Here is a 20,293-nt window from a genome sequence, read left to right on the forward strand (position 1 = left end):
AGCAGCCCCCGCCCCGCCCCCGCTGCCGCAGCCCCAGGGAAGCGCGGAGGAGAAGCTGCTCCCCGACGTCGTGGCCCACCGAGAGGTGGGTGAAGGTCAGGGGCGGTCTCCGCCGCCCCGTCAGTTTCGGCCCTGACGGCTCAGCCCGCTTCCTGAGTAGCCATGGCCATGCAGACCCCCGAGACTGTAAAACCAGGTATCTATGCGGGCGGCGACTCCCGCGCCGCCAAGCCCCCCAAGTAAGGAGCAAGCGCCCTGGCGTGGCCCGGCCCCCGCGAGAGGGGAGGAGGCGGAGGAGCGGCGCCAGCAGATTGAGGAGCGGCGCGCCCCGCCAGGGCTAGAGGCAGGCGCGCACGGCGGGCGCCACCGTCTCAGCAGGGGAGCGGTGCTGCCCCGGGTGCGGGTGAGTGGCGCGGCTCCCAGCCACTACGGACTGAGGGGCGCCGGACACTGGGAAAGCAGCGGGAGAGTCAGGAGGGGCCCGAGCTTCAGCTCCCGTCGTCTTGTGGCGGGCCAGGCGCGGAGCCCGGAGTAGCGAGCAACCTACACCTTCAGGCGGGAAGCCCAGGGAAGGAGCAGCGAGACGCCGGGCGTGCGGCCCAGGAGCGGCGGGGCAGCTGGAGGACAGAGTGGGAACCTCAGGACCCTCGGCCGCAGCCGCCCACGCGCGGAGGGAGCCATACCCGAGCGCCGGCGGGGGCCGGAGCCCGGCGGGGCTCAGGAACAGGGGCGCCCCCGTGCGGAGCTGCCGGGCCGCCTGGGCGCGGCGGCCGAGGCCATGCTCAAGCCCAAGGACCTGTGCCCCCGAGCGGGTACGCGTACCTTCCTGGAGGCCATGCAGGCGGGCAAAGTGCACCTGGCCCGCTTTGTGCTGGATGCGCTGGACCGCAGCATCATCGACTGCCGCGCGGAGCAGGGCCGCACGCCGCTCATGGTGGCCGTGGGCTTGCCAGACCCCGCGCTGCGCGCGCGCTTTGTACGACTACTGCTGGAGCAGGGTGCAGCAGTGAACCTGCGGGACGAGCGCGGCCGCACGGCGCTCAGCCTGGCGTGCGAGCGCGGCCACCTGGACGCCGTGCAACTGCTGGTGCAGTTCAGCGGCGACCCCGAGGCGGCCGACTCGGCGGGCAATAGCCCGGTGATGTGGGCGGCAGCGTGCGGCCACGGGGCGGTGCTCGAGTTCCTGGTGCGCTCTTTCCGCCGCCTCGGCCTGCGCCTCGACCGCACCAACCGGGCGGGCCTCACGGCGCTGCAACTGGCCGCTGCCCGCGGCCACGGGACCTGTGTGCAGGCCCTCACCGGGCCCTGGGGCCGCGCAGCCGCTGCCGCCGCGGCCCGGGGCTCCAACTCCGACAGCCCCCCTGGCCGTCCGGCTCCCGCGCCCAGCCCTGAGCGCCGAAGACCCAGCCCCCGCCGCCTACCGCGGCCTCTGCTGGCGCGCTTTGCTCGAGCGGCCGGCGGCCATGGTCACGGCGGCGAGGCTGGTTCAGGGGGTAAGGGCTTCGGTCGGCACCGGGCGCAGGGCAGCGAGCGGCCGGAGCTGGGCCGGAGCATGAGCCTGGCGTTGGGTGCCGTGACCGAGGAGGAGGCGGCTCGACTGCGGGCGGGAGCCCTGATGGCCCAACCACACTCGCCCCAGTCTTCAGGGGCTGGGCGGTGGCGTTCGCAGGAGGTGCTGGAGGGAGCGCCCCCAACCTTAGTGCAAGTCCCCGTCGGCCTTAGCCCCCACCCCGAGGGCGCCCCCGGCTCTGGCCGCTTGGGTTTGCGCCGACGCTCCACAGCTCCAGACATCCCCAGCCTGGTCGGGGAGGCACCTGGGCCCGAGAGCGGCCCAGAATTAGAGCCCAACGCTCTGCCCCATTCGGTGCCTGGGCCTCAGCCTTGGCAGGCGGGCACGGAGGCCGTGGTGCTGCACGCTCAGCGGTAAACAGCCTCGAGGCCGAGCCCTGCTCCCCCCACCTTCCCCCCTCTGCTCCATTGGGATTTCTTTTTCCCAGGTCCCTCACTTTCCTGGCAGTTTCCCACCCCCAGATCCTAGAACCTGTCCCTACTGCCAAGGTGAGACCTCCCTCAGCCCTCTCTCCGAAAGGGACCCCTATCTTATTTCTTTTTTGTGCTTGTTGGTATTCCCTGCCCGAGTCTCTCACCTTTTCTAAAGGCCTGCCGTTCCTGTCATGGAAGCGAGGAGTAGAAGACTGGATCCATAGGCTACAGCTTTCCAGCTGGACCCCCTTCCCTGGGTGCTAAGGCGCACTCCTGCGTCCTTCAGGCTCCTGCCGGGTTTCCTTCCCCTTGCCGCGTTTTCCCACACCCTAGTCAGCCAGGCAGGCAGAAGAGTTGTCCTGTAGAACAAAGGCCTAGCCTCCCTAGCCCCCCCCCGCAACTCCCACTCCCCCACCCCCCAATCCCTGCCCCTCTACCCCAGTGATGCTGACAGTAATGCCCCACATGACCCAAGTATCCCTTCCCCTTGTGTTGGAGTGATGGAGAAGGGGAGCCTGGAGATGGGCCTCAGAGCTTTTCTGAACGGGAGGGAAGGAGTCTGGAGGTTAAATTTTTGGGAGGAGAAACTCCTGCCTCAAGACATTGAAAGCATAGTTTGGGGGTGGCAGGAATGCCAGTTGTACCTTGAACCAGCTTCTGGGTAATTCCGGCTCCTTCTGCCTCAGCCGGAGGCTGACCCAAGATTCAACTTCATCGACAATGTGGGGTCATTTCCCCCCCGCCCCGCTCACGCGCCCCCCTCGCCCCCCTTACCCAGCCCAGCTCTGGGCTCTTGAGCCTATTTCCTCTCACTCTCAGAGGCCTGAAATGGAAAGGACTTAGCACTTCCCCCGCCCCCACCGCCTCGCAGCTCCCGGTCTTGCACGTGGGTGCTCCCGCAGGGGGGAACGGTTGCGAAGGCTTTGATTAATTGTATTTCTTCCAATCCTCAAAGAACTCGTGTTTTGAGTCTTTGTATGTGAAGCAGAAAGCAGCGGGTCTGATCCGAGGCTTAAGAACCTGACAATGTCTCTTTAAATAGAAGCTCCGCGAGGGGGATAATTGACTGAAGTGTTTGCCACGTTAAACGGCGGCGGCGCGCGGGAGTCTGAAGCCCACACGAGCCGCAGGTCCGGGTTTAAATTATATCAAACTCCTTTGAGAGCTGGAAGAGGGCTGTTAAACGGTTCCTGCTTCTCGCTGGGCCGTTAATGGAGGGCAGGGTGGATGATGGATGCTAGAGCTCGAGACCAAGGACCCCTGCCTCTGCCCCAAAGCGTGGGACGCAGGCCCGGCTCAGCTTCAGTACTGGGCAGATTAGTGAGTCAGAGGCAGCAGCGGAGAGGTGGTTAAAGGCCCTTTCCTAGCCTGGCCCTTCGTCCCCATCCCTCCCCGCCCCCGCCCTCATCTTTGTGCCGGCCAAGCGAGAGGTGTCTGGAGGGTCTGGCGAATCGCGTGCCCTAGGATCCTGCGGAAGCGCCAGCACACGAACCTGTGTGCCCAGCCCGTGGGGTGGCAGCGCGTGGGGAGATTTTTGTGAACCCCGAAGGTTGAGCGTGCAGCCCCTCAGCTGCCGGCCGTGGGGTCTTTTCAAGACTTCGATCTATTCATCTTTGCAGAACGGAAGTTTTCTCACCAATAACTCTGGGGGAACTGCCCAGAGCGAGAATGACCTGTGATGAGAAATTGGGCCTGGGGTGAGGGATGGGTGATCAGGGGCCGGCCTCGTGTAAGTGTCAGACACCTCCCCAGTGCTTCCACCGCTCCAGGGTCCGCGAGGCCGCGAGGGCCCAGACACTGGGCGTGATCTCTGGTGCCCCCTGGTGGCAAAGTTGCGTTCTCGCTGCGCCCAGGCTTGGAGTTCAGCCTTGTGGTTTTATTTGGAGCCACCGCTGTGTACTTCTCCCTCCCTGTGCACTTACCCATGGAATCCTCTTCCTCTTGTATATTAAATCCGGATACTTGAAGTCATTTCACAGCAGTGAAGTGAGGGACAATGAACAAAAAACTCGCATTTGGAGTAGCAGGAGCCCAGACCCTTTACTTAGGACACCAAGATCTTCCAGGTTAAGGCTCCATATAGAGAGCTCCTGCTGTCTTCTGAGAAACTGGAGCTTCCAACCCATCCCTTACGATTTCTGAACCTTGAGACCTGCTGATTATGCACTGTTTTCTTCTGATGCGATTTGCTTTCGTTTCTGGGGTGTTTTGCCCTTCCCCCATTTTTCTCTCCCCAAATATCTGCCTCTCCTCAGTCCCACTGTCTGGGTGGCGGCTGAACTGAAAAGTTCTGAAAAACGCCTGAAAAGCCAGAAGGAGAGGATCTGGGGTGGGACGGGTGGTAATTGGACGCCCCAAGTGCAAACTCCTTTTTTCTGATCCTTGCTTGCTCACTTAGCCAACTGTGTTTAATTTTTATGAAGTTTAATTTTAATGGTGTAAGAATACAAGTATTTTGGCTTCTTCAAAATACCACATTGAAGACGTGGGTCTGGGTTGCACATTGTGTTGAAGGTGCTGTCATGTTTCAAGTGTTGCTGACACGGGGCTTTCTGGTTGAACGTCACCTTGGGCCCTCTTTATTGGATAAACAACCATGAGGGCTCCTCTCTGGAATTGCCAAGGGTTTGGTGGTTGAAAGTGATGTTTCTAAAAAAACCACAACAGATCTTTCCTGTCTGAACTGAATTGTGTGTTTGACTGCCTTGCTCTTCTTGCAGATTTCTTACCAGGCCCAGCTCTGTGCAGAACTTAGATGTTTCACCACATTTCGCTATCCTGAACTTCCTCTTATTGTCAGCCCCAAGGCATTGAGGCTGGGGTCCCCTCGAGCTCAATCTGGTTTAGAAGAGACTTTTCTAAACATTTTGGTTTTCCAATTCTTGTTGCTTTCGTCACTGTGAAGTCACCTGTGCCACTGGAGCTGGTACTCTCGGGTCAAGCTCAGAACCGGTCTGTGTGTGAGGCTAAATGACATACGCACATGCTTTTGGAATGACACTGTGCAGTGGAAGGACTCTTAGAGCTCAAAAGAATAGTTAATAAATCCAGTGTTATTCAGTTGCAAGAACTGGCCTCTTTTTGCCTTGCCAACCACTCCTGACCGTGGGCTTCGGTTGGGAGGTGGAAGGTTCCGCCTTCCCTCAGCCTCCATCCCTGCCCAGCCCACTGTGGCTGCTTCCTGGAGGTAAGACTCAGGTGCTGCCTCTGGCTGAGCTGGTGGGACAGGGGCCCTTAGACCAGGGCAGCTGTCTAGGTGGGGAGCTGTGGGGGAGGAGGTCTGCAGGACTCCTTGCTCCTGGGTAGAAGGTTTCAGTGACCCTGACAGAGAGGGGGTAGAACGAGACCTCAGGAAGTAAGTGCTGGAATCAGTGTCAGAGCTAGAAGATTAAAGACCCAGGTTTCTTGGTTTCCAGTTGCGCTCTTTCACAGCTCCTCACGGTCGCCCTCTGTTCTGAGAACCGAAACAGAGACTGCTTCCTCACTGGAAGCAGTTCCAGGCCACTTGCTTGGACAGTTTGAGGAGAGCAGCCTCTGACTTTCCGGGGAGGTGGCAGGGGGGAAGCAAACGGGGGAAGGGAGATGCTGCTGCAGAAAGTGGTCATCAGCCCTGGCGGCTGCCCCAGAGCCCCTGTGGAGCCAGCAAGCACAGCCCAGGGCCCTGGCTTTCCGGGTTGGGTTCTTCTCCCCTGGGAAGGAGCCCTGTCTATTTCTCAGCTCTTTCAGTCCCAAGGGCCTTTCACTTCCTGTTTCTCTTCTTCTCTGCCCTCATTTCAGGCCCACATGCCACCAGGGAGTAGGATTTTCTGCGGATCAGAATGACCGTCGGGGGGCTCACAGCAGGGAGGAGGGAGGGCCACCCTGGACACCCACTACAGCGTGTCCAGTTTGAAGACAGCCTGGCTCCACTCCCAGGGACAACAGGAAGGCCAGGGGTTTTGAACACTCAGTTTAATTTAAAACAGGCACAAGTGCAAACAATTCACAAAAGGGACAATGCTTTTGTTTTTAAAACTCTGACCCTTAAAAAAAAGTCCTTGCAATTTTTTTTTTTTTTTTTTGCCCCAAAGCAGGCCACCTAGGGATAGAGGAATCTAAAAATATTATCTAGATAGGGTCCAGACACCTGGAGTTCTTCCCTGGGATTCCCTGTCTCACAACAGCCCTGAAGGTGGGCAGGGGAGGAGGACAAGGAGACAGGTGTCTGAGGAGGCAGCTAGGGGCAGGTTCGCACAAATGGGGTGCCCATTCCAGTGACATGATGGAATCGGGAGCTGGTTCACCTCCCCCAGACCAGGATTTTGAAAAGAACAGGTCCCCCCAAGCACACAAAAGAAGAGCGGGTCCCCGAGGACCTGGTTGTTGAGATGAAGCTCACAGGTGAAACAAGTTTGTTCCCTCACCATTCTGGTCCCTGGCTCTCAGATTCCACAGTACAGGAGAAACTCGGAAACCGGCCAGGCCCCCAGGATGTGTTCGACTCAATACAGACCTCTTCACTGGTCAGGTAGAACCCCGGGACTTAAGAGGTGGGAAACCAGGCCAGGGAAGCAGGTCACCTTCAGAGCAGAGCTTAGTGGGAGAGAAGATGGAGAAGCCTAACCGAAGACAGCCGTGGGTGACCTTCCTCCACACCACACACACACACACACACACACACACACACACACACACACGCGCGCGCACACGCATCCTGTAAAGTGAGACCACTTTACCACCAGCTGCCTTCTTCCTCTTTCACCCAGAAAATTCCCCTCCCCCTCACGGCTTCTGAGCAGGCTGTTCACAGTTGGGCGCGGGCTGTGCAGGGAGTGTGTTGTCAGCACAGGTGGGTCGGGAAGCAGGTGCAGGTAGGACTGTGCCTTCAGGAAGTCAGACACAAGGGAGGAAGATGGAGTCAGGCAATAAACACCTTCCCTGTGGTCCTTTCAGACCCCAGGATTTGGAATTGGAGCTGAGAACAGCAAGCATCCTGATGAAGACAGGCAGTCTGCCTCTTGGGTGACCTGGGATGCTCGTGTACTACTACTTTAAAATAAAAAAACCACAGCAGCCTTTTCTGCTGTGTTGGCCACAGTGGCCAGAAGCACTGGTCTCCATGTTTCATAGAAATATCCCTGTGCAAATAACAAAGGGTCATCCTACAGAAGGGGTCTCCATCATCCTAAAGGCAACTGGGGACTCTTGGGAGGGAAAGTGACTGAGGGGCAGGTCCGGCCTGGCCCAGTGGGCTGAGGGGCAGGAGGGCAGGGTCGGGGCTTCACATTCAATCTTTGGAGAGAATACTGAGAGAATGAGGCAGGCAGCCAGGCCGTGTTGGCAAGTTGGTGGCCCAGTGTCCCCTGCCCACGGGCACAGGTGGCAGGTGCATTCTGGGGCTGGGCTCAGCAGGTGGAGGCCTGCTTGCGGTAGAGCTGGATCAGGGGCACCAGGCACTCAGGCAGCCCCGTCTGCAGCAGGAAGGGGTGGTCCAGGAGCTCCTGGGCCGTGGCTCTCTCCTGGGGGTCTCGCACCAGCATCCGTTCCAGGAAGTCTCGCAGCACTGGGGAGACCTGTGGAGGCAGGGCAGTGAGAGGAAGCCACAGTTTGCAGCCACTTTGGGGTGACCCAATCTGCCTGGCCCCACTGTCATTTGAAAGTCTTAAATTCTCTTGTTTCTTACTTCCTGGTTCCTCCCAGGCTCAGTACTTTCTGGACTATCAGGTAGGTAAAGAAAGTCAGCATCAGTCCGGGAAAGGTGGCCAGTTCACCTATAGGGGGTGCTGGTGAGCAATGGAATTAGGATACCAGGATAGCTGGGGAGCTGGGCTCCAAATACAGCCCATGCACCACACTGCTTCTCAGGGCTCTCAGTGTTCAGGCTCTGTGGAAAGGGGCACGGGATTGGTACCCAGTGATCCAGTCCTGGGTCTATCCCTAATCTCCAGCAAGTTGTACTTTTCTCTAGAGCTCAGTTTTCTCATCTGTAAAATGGGCTAATGATAAAATGTGCTTTCCCTGTCTGCTGCATAGGGCTTTAGTGAAGATAAAAAAAGAGGTCAGGGAGGAAGGAGTGTTTTGAAAAATAGAAAAGGACAAAGTGGGACCTGAAAAAGGAAGATTCCTTTATTTCTTTAAGCCTTAGAGTCTAAGTCAAGGGCTTACCCTGGTTCATTTTGAGTCAATATTTTGGGATAAGGCTGAGTCTTGGGCTGTAACGGAAGGCTGCATCCTCTGGGGAATTAGCCAATTAGAAATATCTGCTAGTCTAGGGGGTCAGGAGTGCGGGTTCCAAGGACCAGCTGTCTCAGAAAGTGTTTCCTGTCTCTCCTCCCATCCAGCAGGGCTACAGAACTATCTTGCATTTAGAGACTGAGCTTCAACCCTCTGGGACATTTCTCACTCTGGCCACCAGATGGCAGTGCCATTCTGCAGCCCTGTGCTGAGCTGGCTGCCAGCAGGGGGTGCCCACAGGTAAGGGCTGTGGGTTTGGGTGGATTTGGCAGAAAAGCGTTACACACACACACACACACACACACACACACACACACACACACACACACACACATTGGTTTTAAGGGAAGAACTGGCTCAGATGTGGTTAGGATGTACATTGCTGGAGGGCAAGCCAATTCTCTGTGATGGACTGGGAACACTGTGCCTTGGTGTGCCTCCCCTGACAGATGGGGTAGAGGCGTTACTGCTCAGTTAACTTCTCTAGATTCTTTCCCAGACATCAGAGACTCCCGCCAGCCTTGCTTTCCCTTCTTTCAGGCTCCGGTCAGTTGTCTGCAGGTGGAAACTTGTTGGAGTGACCATGGGAGTTTGTGACTAGGCTCCACACCAAGGTGCGGGATTTGTGTGGAGAAAGAGGAGCCTTTTCCGGGAGCCCGGGCCCTCTGGTTTCTGTAGGAGGGAGAGGCTGGGCTTGACAGCCCAGACTCTGATCCTTGAAGCCTCAGGAAGAATGGGGCCTGCAGGGTCACACCTTGTGTACCGACTGACCTTGTGAGTGTTCTTCAGCTTGGGTGGGGGGCTGTCCCGGAGCCTCTTCATGGCTTGCACTGGGGAGTCACTGAAGTAGGGTGGCTCTCCATCTACCATCTCAATCACCATGATGCCCAGAGACCAGATATCCACCTGCAGGAGGAGAATGTCCCTGACTCCACTGGCCAGAGTCTGGCCCCTTGGTAGCAACATGCTGCAGCGGGAGGGGAGCAGCTGGTCCCAGGTTTCCTTGGTGAGTCGGCCTCCTTCCTGGTCACCTTCCCTGTGGTAGTTACTACCTGCGTGAGTGACCACTGACTGCAGGGGCACAGCTGTCAGCCACTCTCTTAGAAAGGCCACCACACATGGGGAAGCCTGGCCATACCCCAACCTACCCTTGAGCTTGGGGGAGAGCATTTTGGGGACCAGTTTGTGGCAGCAAAGTCACAGGCCAGAGAAGACCCAACCAAGAGTGGGAAGGGGGCAGTGGACATTGGGGTAGGGTATTGACTAAGTGGGAACCCGACAACCGGGGCTATTTTGGGTGGGGGGCTCTGGAGGAGACCACAAGTAGAAGAGCTATGTGTTCCCAAGCCTCTTTTGGGAGGACTGGGTGATGGAGGGAGCGGTTACCTCAGTCGCATACAGACACCTGGAGATCACTTCAGGAGCCATCCAGTAGGGGGTTCCCACCAGGGACTTCCTCTTAGGGACATCTTTGCTGATCTGTGCACAGAATCCAAAGTCCGAGAGTTTCACCTGGGGTTGGGGTGAGAGGGAGAAAGGGGAGTGAGTGGCGAACTAGGAGGAGGAGCCGTGAAGTGGGGTCGTGGGTGTGCCAGGTTGGGAAGGGCCCTACCCTGCCGTCGAGGGTCAGCAGGATGGAGTCGCTCTTGATGTCCCGGTGGATGACACCCTGGGCGTGCAGGTAAGCCAGGGCCTGCAGCACGGCCTCGCACACAGTGGCGATCTGCTCCTCATTCAGCCTGGACGAGGAAGGCAGGGCCACCAGCGGAAGAGCATGTTAGCTTTGGCGGGGCTGCAGGGCAGACGGGCTGGGCAGAGTAGGTGCCCCTGGTAGGGGGCCCCACAGCTCCTGGACGATGTGTGTGGGAGCCCAGTCAGGCCAGAGCCCTGATGGAAACGGGCCTGGGCCTAGGCTGGAGACCTAGTGTCTTCCCCACTGCCCTGAGACCCCTGGGTCTGTTAACCCGAACAGATGGGGGTGGGCAGGGTGGCTCAGGACCACGTGACGGGCACCCCAATCATCCGGGCCTGAGGCTGCCTAATATCCCTGCCAGGGTAGTGGCGGGAGCAGCCAGCGCTGGGTCCCAGCTCTCCCAGCTGCCCACCTGACTTGGGAGATGATGTCCGTGAGGGCCCCGCCCTGCAGGAACTCCATAAGCACCCACAGCTCCTCGCCCACCAGGTAGCTCTTGTACATCTCCACCACGTTGAGGTGCTGGTAGTCCCGCATGATCACCACCTGGGGGCAGGAGGGGACGCCTGAGTGCCGGGCACCCTCCCCACTGCCCCTGCTTGCAGACGTCCAGCCTGCCTCCGCCATCACTGCCCGTCCCACATGCCCCGCCACGCCCTCTCCTCCCACCTCGTTAAAGAGCAGCTCCCTGCGCTGCTGCTTCCTGAGGTCCATCATCTTGACGGCCACCTGGCGGCCCGAGTGCTTCTCCCGGGCCAGGCAGACGATGCCCGTGGAGCCCTCGCCGATCTTCACGTAGCTGTCCAGCAGTAGCCGGGGGTCACCCTGGTCCACCACCATCCTGAGTGCAGCCTTGAACTGCTCGTGTGTCACAACGCCCGTTTCCTCACCAGCCAGGGCACCCTTGGCCACTGTGGGGTCCTGGGGCAGGTACAGGTTGCTGGTGCTGATCTGGGCATGCCGGGTGCGGGGGGAGCCTGCCGGGGAAGACCGTCCTGGAGGAGGGCCGGCAGCTGGGGCTGTGCGGAGGGACTTCTGGGGGCTGCTGGTATCCGAGGTGGCCAGAGGGCTGAAGGTCCCCACGGGCTGGTCTGAGGGGAAGGACTGGGTCTTGGCCACCAGGCTTGGGGGGCGGTCTTTCTGCAGTGGTCTGGAAGAGGAGTTGGGCTGCAGGGAGAAAGGAAGAAACAGAAAGGGGTTTGGCTGTGGGAGCATTTGGAGTACCCTTCCCAGAGGCAGGGGGTGGCTGCCGTGACCTCTGGACACGGGCAGGGTTGGGCAGAGCCGGGCTGGGCATCAGACTAACGTGGGAGGTGCCACAAGCGAAGATTTTCAAATGGAGCTGAAGCCAAACCATAGTCCTGCTTGAGAAGTCAACCCCCAGTGTTCCCAGGTGAGCAGACAAAACAACAGCTCTTTATATCCACACTGACCTTCCTGCGAAGACAAAGCCGAGTCCCTGGGGTGTCCTGGGCTGGTATTTCTTCCTTGGGTGACTGACAGCCAGACCCCAGGGAGGCCACCAGGAGGCACTCTGGGTCAGAGGCGTTCACAACCGTGGCTACCCTACCCAAGGGCCCATGCGGGCAGAAGAGGCCCTGGGCATAGGGGCGGGGGCTGCAGCGAGGCAGCTGTGACTGACTCCCAGGACAGGGCAGGGAAGCCACGGCTGCCGTCTGATAGTCCTGCTTGTTGCTGACAACGGGGAGTCTGCGCGTCTGTGCAGTGAGATTAGGTCCCCAACAGAGGACCACAGAGCCATGTTACCATCTTGGGGGGTCCTCAGGTGTCTCCTGGGCTGGGGATCTGGTGCTAGAGAGATCTGGAATCAGGAGGGTAGGTCCAGCCAAACCCAAGCCTTGGGGCCAGGGGTGAGGGGGTTTCCTCAGGGCTCCCCAGAGCAGCTCCTCCACTAGCCACATGGAACTCCTGGCTGATGACCCCCAAGAAGGAAGAGAAGGCAGGGGGCCTATCTTTCTGGTCTCTGGCAGGGAGGGAGGGAGGGAGGGAAGATGGAACTGAGCAGCAGGCTGGGCCCCCAGTGAGTCCTGCTCAGGCCCAGCCCTCCGAGCAGCCCCAGCAGGAAAGGGTCCCATCTCTGGGTTTCCCCAAGGAGCTGGCGAAGTGCAGCAGGACCCTTCCCAGGGATTATGTTTAAAAGGGCCACCTGGAGAGGGCCATATGCGACCTAACGGGCGACACCTGAGGAGCTGCAGAGAGGCCTTCCCGGAACATCTCAGAGCCCATCTCACAGGCGGTTGTCTAGGTGCCCAGAGGGTGCTGGTCCTCATCCTCAAAACTGAATCAGCTTCCAGGGAATCTACTCAAGCACTCAGCTTGGGCTGGGCTGCTTGAATCTGCGCCTTGGGCGCTACCAGGCTCAGCCAGAGCCCTTTCAACCTCTTCAGCACCCCTTCCCCCCTAGACTTCAGGGCCCTCACCCCAGTCCCTGGCCTTGCCTAGGATCGGGCATGTGCACGGCACCTCTTCTGGCAGAGAGCCATGCTGTGGCAGGCTCTGCCACCCCCAGCCCCGCAGGCCCACTGAGTGTGCTCCAGCCTCTGCCAGGCCGTGCCTGGCTCGTGCTCAGCCCTCGAGGTGAAGGAGCCAGGAAAACCTCCTGGGTTTTCACCTGCCGTGACTACTCCATCCCCGCCCGGCAAGCACATCTGTGCAGTAAACGGACTGTCCCCGCCAGCAGCGGCACCCGACCGCACCCCCCCTTTCCCTACTCTGTTGTGGTGGAGCAGTGGGAACTCCAGACTGGCGGGTCAGGACCTGGGCTCCAGTCCTGCTCTGCTCTGACTTGTCATGAATCTTAGGCCGTTCCCCATCTCTGAGCCCCAGTCTCCTCTATGAAGGCACAGTGATCTGGGGAGCTGGATAAAATGCAGATTCCCTGGCCTTGGAAATGGCTTCAGTAGGTCCCTAGAGCAGGGACTCTGCATTTTAACAAGGCCCCTGGCTTTTGATGTGAGAGGCACCTTGGACCACAATTTGAGCAGCTCTGTAATTCCATGGCCTTGGGGACCCTGTGGGAGGGCTGGGACTCGGGGTGGAGGGAGCATGGCCACTACCAAGGCTGTGAGGCCACAACCAGGAGCAGCAGGACCATGAGATGTCACCCGGTAGCAGCCTCCAAGGCTCTGTAAAAAGGCTGCCTGGGGCTTCCCTGGTGGCGCAGTGGTTGAGAATCTGCCTGCCAATGCAGGGGACACGGGTTCGAGCCCTGGTCTGGGAAGATCCCACATGCCGCGGAGCAACTGGCCCCGTGAGCCACAACTACTGAGCCTGCGCGTCTGGAGCCTGTGCTCCGCAACAAGAGAGGCCGCGACAGTGAGAGGCCCGCGCACCGCGATGAAGAGTGGCCCCCGCTTGCCACAACTAGAGAAAGCCCTCGCACAGAAACGAAAACCCAACACAACCAAAAATAAATAAATAAATAAATAAATAATTATTAAAAAAAAAAAAAAGTCACATGTTTAAAAAAAAAAAAAAAAAGGCTGCCTGCTGGCCTGCGAGGCATGGACCTAACACAGAAAATGTGCTCTCTGAGCATCTGTGTGGGGCTGGGCAGAGACTGGGGATCCGAAAAGCTCCTAAAGCTGCTCTTGAGATTGCTCTCAACAGCCCTTGACCTCTCTCCACTCTGGATTTCTAAGGAAGGCGGTAAAACAGTTTCCCTCTCCTTCTGGCCTCCCGGCCTCCTGCATGAGCTCTCTGCTCTGAGGATGATGGACACGGGGAGGGTGGGGACAAGTCATGCGGAGGGGCTGAGGAGGTGGGTTCGCTCCCCCTCTGCTGTCGAGGCCCCTGTGGAGACCCTGCCGCAGGTGCTGGCTGACCTCAGGGGCCGAGGCTGCAGCAGGTGGATGGAAGCAGCAGACGGATCTGGGGGGGGGCGGCCAGCACTGACGTGGCCTGGGACATGGGACATAGGACACGGGGGTGGTCGGGCCAGGCTTGGTCTTCACCTCAGCAGGGTCTGGTCCCAAGTGCCCCTTTGTGGGCCTTGCTGCCTGTCTCCACAAGGAGGGAGATTTTACTTAACGTAACCACAAGAAAGGACCAGATGAAACGTGTTAAACCACTCCAAGAAAGGGAAAGGGGGACAAAAGGTGGAATTAATTGTTAGGGGCTCTGGATTAATTCTGGAGTTACTTGTGTGACTGAGGCCTCTTCTTGGGCAGGAAGCCACTGGAAAGAAGAGTTGTACATGGAGTTACAATGATGCCTCATGTTCCCTTCCCAGGCTAAGAAGACAGGGCCAGGCTCTCCAGCTGTGGGCTCGGGAGGCTGTTCTGTTAGTGCCGCCCAGGCAGAGGCCATTTCATAATATTTAAGAAATACTAAAGCCATTTTATTGAGGGCTTACCACCTTGACAAGGGCCTTAAATGCATTATCTCATTTAATTCTCATAGCCCTGTGGATTGTTTTATTAGCCCATGGGTAATATTATTATCTACATTGGTAGATGAGGAAACAGGCTCAGAGAGGCTAAGTAACTTGCCTAGAGTCACTAAGCAGTAAGGGACAAGGCCAGACTTCAGCCCTGGTCAGCTTAACCCCTGATCCCTATGCAGTGGTCCTATTGGGGATCCTTGGCATGTAACCGAGTACATGGTACACAGTAGGTGCTTAACCAAGGTTTGCTGATTGTTGAGGCCTTTCTGACGTGGCCTTTCTGCCGCTAAGTGGGACCATGTCTAAATCTCCCAAGCTCCTAACTGTCTTACCTCTTTGGCCTCTCTGTCCCCACTTGAGGTCTCCTTTTGCTCTTTAGCCAAAGCGAGTGACTGCAGGCCAAGCTGCCTGGGGCTGAGTACAAGAGCTCTAGGGTCACAGACCCTCCTGCAGCCACGCCTGGCATGCTGTGGCCATTGGTAGCCTGCCCTCCCAGGGCACTAGTGCATGGACTGCTGCTTTAGGAGTTGCTGTGAGTGTCCAGAGCCAGCCTCTGGGATGTGCTGAGTGCGGAGGGCTGGCTGCTGGCTTGGTCTGGGTTCCCAGGGCCCAGGCCTTGGGGGAGGAGGAGGAAACTGAATGCTTCCCAACCATAGGGTAATTTGCTGAGAGCAGTGGTTCTCAACTGGGGGTGATTTTTTTCCCCTCAAGGAACATTTGGCAATGTCTGGAGGGATCTGGGGTTGTCCCATCTGAGGGGTGCTACTAGCGTCTAGTGCGTAGAGGCCAGAGATGCTTCTAAATATCCTTCAACACCCAGAAGAGCCGCTGCAACAAAGGATTATCTGATCCAAACGTCAATAGTACAGGGTTGAGAAGCCCTGGCCCAGAGCGGTTGTGGGGCAGTCTCGGCCCCGCCTTTCAGAGGCCTGGCTTGAGAACATCCATCTAGAAAGGTGTGCCCAGGGGGGCCGAGAAGGAAACTACTCCCCTGGATTTGGAACTGTGGTGTTTCTGAGCCCTGGGTGAGCACCACCTGCCTCCTCAGGTGCAGGGGAGACCTCGTACAGCCCGCAGAAGTGGCCCACAGCAGGTGCTTTGTGGGTGTGCAGGGATGGGGGGTTGGCCTGCCCCCTGCTGTGGGGTGCTGGCAGGAGCCCAGGACCGTGCATACCAGTTTCGACACCCCCTTTCTCCAAATCCCTGAAACCACCCCCCACCCCAGCAGGACTCTCGAAGTGCACTTCCTGGCAGGGTGCACTGTCCTGCTCCCACCTTAGTTTTCTGGGGAATGTCTCCCCAGGGGCACAGCCTTCCAGAGACCCCTCGGCTCACAGGCACTCATGTTTTCTCACGGGCATTATCAAGCCACGTCTCATCTGTTCCTCCCTAAAGCCCCCGCCCCACAGGGGATCCCAGCCTACCGTCCTTTGTCCCAGTGGGGACTGGAGGGCACAAAGCCCAGAACCTTCCCTGGGTGCCTTGGGCTGGCAGTGACTCAGATGGGGTTGAGGGTCCAGGCCAGCCCCCAACCCCCCACCGCTCCTCCACGATTGGGCTGGACACACTGGCACCATCCCGGGCGGGGGGACTCCATTACTCATGCCGCTGTCGGTGGCGGTTTCTTAGGTGTGACTTACAACCCTTGTGCAGCCTAAGCTCATTTCTGCCCGACCCTCAGGGAGGAGCTAAAAGATGCCTTCGTGGAAAAGCCTTCCCTCCCGCCTTCGGCTGACTCATTCGCGACACCAGGGGGTTGTCCCACGCTCTCTGAGTCAGTCTTCTCATCTGCCAAATGGGAAAGGATGTTACTGTCACCACGGACAGGATGTCATAGGGCATGTGAGAAGCAAAAATGTTCTCCTCGGCCTGCCAAAAAATGTCACCATTAGGGCTCCCTTCACTGTTTCCTTTTTTTACAAGAAAAATATGTGCATTTGAGGCTGTCACACATGCCGAAAGTCAGCTCTCCGGTTGCTCCCAGACCCAGGCAAATTCAATCCTCTAGCTTTTCATATGGCACACAGTCTGAGAATAAATAATTACAGGAATGTCAAACAAAGCAAGAACTACCAGAAAAAGGGAAGGGAGGAAGGGAGGAAGGGAGGGAGGAAGGGAGGAAGGGAGGGAAGAATCCTCACTAGAGAAGGGGTAACATAGCCTATGGGAGAAGCAGCACAGAGAGGCTGTGCATGACCTCAGGAGAGCACTGGGACAAGCTGGGGGTCCAGGCAGAAAAAAGACCAGAAAAGGGAGCCAGAGAGACCCTGCCCCTCCCCCCACCCCGGGGCTGGAGCACCGACTTCTGCTGGGGCCTGGGTGGGGTTGCTGGGCACTGGGGGCAAGGGGAGGGTCTGGGCTTGTGGTTAAAGGTGCTGCTTTTTCAGGGGTGCCTGCCTCCCTGTGTGGTCTGCCTAGACACACCCCAGAGGGCAGGAATGTCAGCTGAGGCGTACCATAGGCCCCCAGAGGCCCCCAGAAAACGACCTGACTTGCAACATCTGACTCACACGTGCTAAGCCTTTGGAGCACGAGGGCTCAGCTGGTTCAGGGTAGCTGATGATCTGTTTACCTCACGCTTTCCCCAACCCGACCCTGTAAGTGGGGAAGGCCGGGCAGGGCCTGTGTTCCCAGTAGATGCTGCCGGGCCAGGCTCCCTGCCCTGTCAAGAGTGGTCCCAGAGGGGGCCGCAGCCTGACCTACCTTGCTCTGTGGTGGAGGGCCTGGCTTGCTGCTGCTTGGAGGGGCGGCGGCAGGAGCAGACAGGAACATGCTTCGGAACAGCCTGCGCTTCAGGCTGCTCTCCGGGGCCTTAGGGCTGGGGCTGCCCTCCCCACCCGGCCTGCCTGCAGCCGAGCCCACCAGGCAGGACTGTGGCCGGGCCTCCTCAGAGCCATGCCCGGCAGTCTTGGGCCCCCGCCTGCCCGCGGCCGTGGCGGCCGAGGTGCCGGTTGGGGAGCTCTGCAGGCAGCGCTGCGGGGCACCCTGGAACTCGGTGGGGCCCAGGGACTGTGCCTTGGTGGCCAGCCCACTGGGCAGGACCCGCGGGCTCTGTGGCTCGGGCCGTGGCACGTGCCTGCGCCCTGCTGGTGCGGCCCCGTTGCAGCTGAGGTAGAGGCCACGGGGGTCCCTGCGCTCAGACTGGGGTCTCTGCAAGTACATGTCCGGGTCGGCGGCCCACTGCTCATCCCCTAGCAGCCCCAGGGACTGTGCCCGCCGCCGGCTGGTGGGGCTGCGGCCACGCAGGGTGTTGGAACTGATGACTGACAACTTCTGGATATCGTTGAGCAGCCCCGAGATGTAGCCGTCCGTAGGCGCCGCGCTGCCCCGCACCACTGTCTGCAGGGGAGGGGGAAGAGCGTGGTGAGCCTCCTGTCCTGGCAGGGAGGGGGCGCTGGGCGGGGACCAGGTCGGAGAGCCTCCCCGGGGGGCCTCGGGGAGGAGCACCCATGGACCTCGCTTGCTGTGTCATCCATCTATTCTTAATTTTTCAGCCCCTTCCCAGGGCCCACAGCGGGCCAGGCCTGTGCTGGCAGACGGATACAGGGAGAAGCCTCATTTTCACGGGCCCACAGTCTAGCAGGGCAGACAGGTGAGTAGCCATGGTGTTGAATCCAGCGTGCCTGATGGTGCGGGCAGCTGAGCTTGGGGAGCTGGGGAGACTGCAGGCCCTGCCTGGGGCCCGCTGCCGTTCTCCAGCTCTATCTGTGTGTGGCCTTCCAGGTGACACGCACCAGTCCAGGGCTCTCCTCCCCACGTACTGGCTTTGTGGCCTCCAAACCCTGACAGGGCCCTGACCCCAACCCCTATCAGGCTCTTGCATCAACCCCTCCTGACCCACACAACTTAATCCCCCGGGTCTGTGAGAGCCCGCAGCCCCACAGGGGCTGCAGGTCCAAATTTTGCATGGGACATACTTAAAGATTATTTGTTATCTGAAACTCACATTGTATTGGGCATCCTGTATTTTTATTTGCTAAATCTGGCAACCCTACCACCCTGTGGAGAGGGACTCCCCAGGATCCTCCTCCCTGGGTCACCAGGGAGAGAACGAGAGGCTGATTAGCAGGGAATGATGACATCCTGGCTAATTGATAGCTGGTAATCAGGTGGTTCTTCAGGTGCCTGCGTGGTCTTGCCAGCAGCCCTCTGTGAAGGGGGATGGTCTGAATCCTCCCCCTCCGCCATCCCTGATGCCCGCCTCACCTTCATGGGCTGGAGCTGCACCCGGGTGATGCGTGAAGGGTCCACCACGGGCTTGGGTCGCCGCAGTGTGTCCAGGATGTTCTGCCATTGTGGGGGGAGGCCCACGAACTTGCCTTCTTTGGGGTCGAAGGAGGTGTGGACGCGGTGCTGGAAATTCTGTGGGGCCGAGATCTCAGGGCGTTTCTTTTTCTTCTTGCGGAACATGGTGCCTGTGTGGGGAAGGTCAGACTGAGTTCCAGAGGGGGCGTCACAGGAGCCTGGCTCCGGGAAGGACAGGTGGCCGCAGCGGGTGCTGGGGCCCCAGGCTCCCTCCCCCGCTTCAACCCCCTGCACCGGCCCACCTCTCAGGCCTGCTCCCTCAGGGAAGTGGCTAGCTCCCCGCAGAGCGGTCCCAGAAGCAGCAAAAGCCCCATAAATAAGCCAACACAGACTACAAAGGAGGAAAAGAGGTGTCTGTCTTCTCATCTGTGCCAAGTCCCCTGCTGAGGAGGCAGACCCTGGGGGTGTGTTTTTATAAGATCCAAAGCCCATGACAAATAACATTCCACCGTCGAAGAATTAAAAGGGGGGTGGGGAAGAGGGAGGAAGCTGGCAAACTCATTTTACGAAGTATGATCTTGATTCTTAAACCAGATAAGAATAGTACAAGGAAGCCCCCTGGTGGCGCAGTGGTTAAGAATCTGCCTGCCAATGCAGGGGACACGGGTTCGATCCCTGGCCCGGGAAGATCCCACATGCCAGGGAGCAACTAAGCCTGTGCGCCACAATTACTGAGCCTGTGCTCTAGAGCCCGCGAGCAACAACTACTGAAGCCTGCGCACCTAGAGCCCGTGCTCCGCAATAAGAGAAGCCGCTGCAATGAGAAGCCCGCACACTGCAACAGAGTAGCTCCCGCTTGCTGCAACTAGAGAAAGCCCACATGCAGCAACGAAGACCCAACGCAGCCAAAAATAAATAAATTAAATAAATTTAAAAAAAATAGTGAAAGGAAAATTTGAACCAATTTCACTTCTGAACATAAATGAAAATCCTAAACAAAATTAGCAAATTGAATCCAACTGTTCGTTAAAGGGTTTTTTTGTTTGTTTGTTTGTTTCTTTTATATCACAGTCAACTCGGGTTTGTCCCAGGATGGTTCAAAAACAAAAACTGTTAATGTGACATACAACTTCATAAAAAGTCAAGCTGCTGATTCAGAGACATGTTGCCCCATCAGGGACCAAACTAAAAGGGCCCTCATGGTCCCCAGGTGCTCGGCCCTAATCCTGGAAAGGCCCTGAGCTAAGGGCACTGCTGGGGTGGGTGAGGGCAGCTATCTTAGGGGAAAAGCTCTCCAGGAAGAGAGAGCCCACCTCCCTCTGGGTCCCCTTCTCTCTGGTCTCAGAACTCTGATTGTACAAAACATCACCTGCAGTCAAACCTCCATCCCTCGCCTTGCTGGTCTGGGTTTGCCTTAGGCCCTGTTAAGCTCTAACAACAGCTCTGTGTGACACCAGCATTCAGATCTGAGAGAGGGAGACTGGAGACCCAGGAGGCAAAGTGACTCTTCCAAAGTGCTGCTCTGGCCTCACCTTCAGGGAGCCCTGGGCTGGGACCACATGGAAGACAGGGTTGGGGGTACCCACTAGAATGCTATTGTATTTGAAGTGGCTCAGAATAGCTCAGTGCATTTGTGTGGGGCAATGGGTGCTAAGGACACTCAGTGGGCTCTTGTGTCAGCTGGAAAAGTCACTTCTAGGTTTGTTTCAACATGACATGTTTGTTTCTTGAATTGAATGCTTGGATCATTCATC

At 58.3% G+C, this 20,293-nt stretch overlaps 2 protein-coding genes across 3 annotated transcripts in view; one reads left to right on the forward strand and one right to left on the reverse strand.

The window, feature by feature from the left end:
- Nucleotides 1-556: 556 nt before the first annotated feature.
- ANKRD63 (ankyrin repeat domain 63) lies at nt 557-2,340 on the forward strand. Its single transcript, XM_057544557.1, has one exon. The coding sequence runs from the start codon at nt 779-781 to the stop codon at nt 1,925-1,927; it is 1,149 nt and encodes a 382-aa protein (XP_057400540.1). The 5' UTR covers nt 557-778; the 3' UTR covers nt 1,928-2,340.
- Nucleotides 2,341-6,086: 3,746 nt separating this feature from the next.
- PAK6 (p21 (RAC1) activated kinase 6) overlaps nt 6,087-20,293 on the reverse strand; it is a 34,280-nt gene continuing 20,073 nt past the window's right edge. For both annotated transcript variants that reach the window (XM_057543644.1, XM_057543643.1), the window contains 8 exons: nt 18,501-18,709; nt 16,998-17,633; nt 10,559-11,056; nt 10,302-10,435; nt 9,809-9,935; nt 9,583-9,708; nt 8,968-9,102; nt 6,087-7,535 (listed from right to left, as the gene is read on the reverse strand). In XM_057543644.1, the coding sequence (XP_057399627.1) occupies nt 7,368-7,535; nt 8,968-9,102; nt 9,583-9,708; nt 9,809-9,935; nt 10,302-10,435; nt 10,559-11,056; nt 16,998-17,633; nt 18,501-18,704 (2,028 nt within the window). In that variant the 5' untranslated portion in view covers nt 18,705-18,709 and the 3' untranslated portion in view covers nt 6,087-7,367. The remainder of the gene's footprint in view (nt 7,536-8,967; nt 9,103-9,582; nt 9,709-9,808; nt 9,936-10,301; nt 10,436-10,558; nt 11,057-16,997; nt 17,634-18,500; nt 18,710-20,293) is intronic.

This window comes from Balaenoptera acutorostrata, chromosome 3 (assembly GCF_949987535.1).
Source record: "Balaenoptera acutorostrata chromosome 3, mBalAcu1.1, whole genome shotgun sequence".
Lineage (NCBI taxonomy): Eukaryota > Metazoa > Chordata > Mammalia > Artiodactyla > Balaenopteridae > Balaenoptera > Balaenoptera acutorostrata.

Coding starts and splice junctions, on each gene's coding strand:
- ANKRD63 (XM_057544557.1), top strand. CDS start 779: ATGCTCAAGCCCAAGGACCTGTGCCCCCGAGCGGGTACGCGTACCTTC.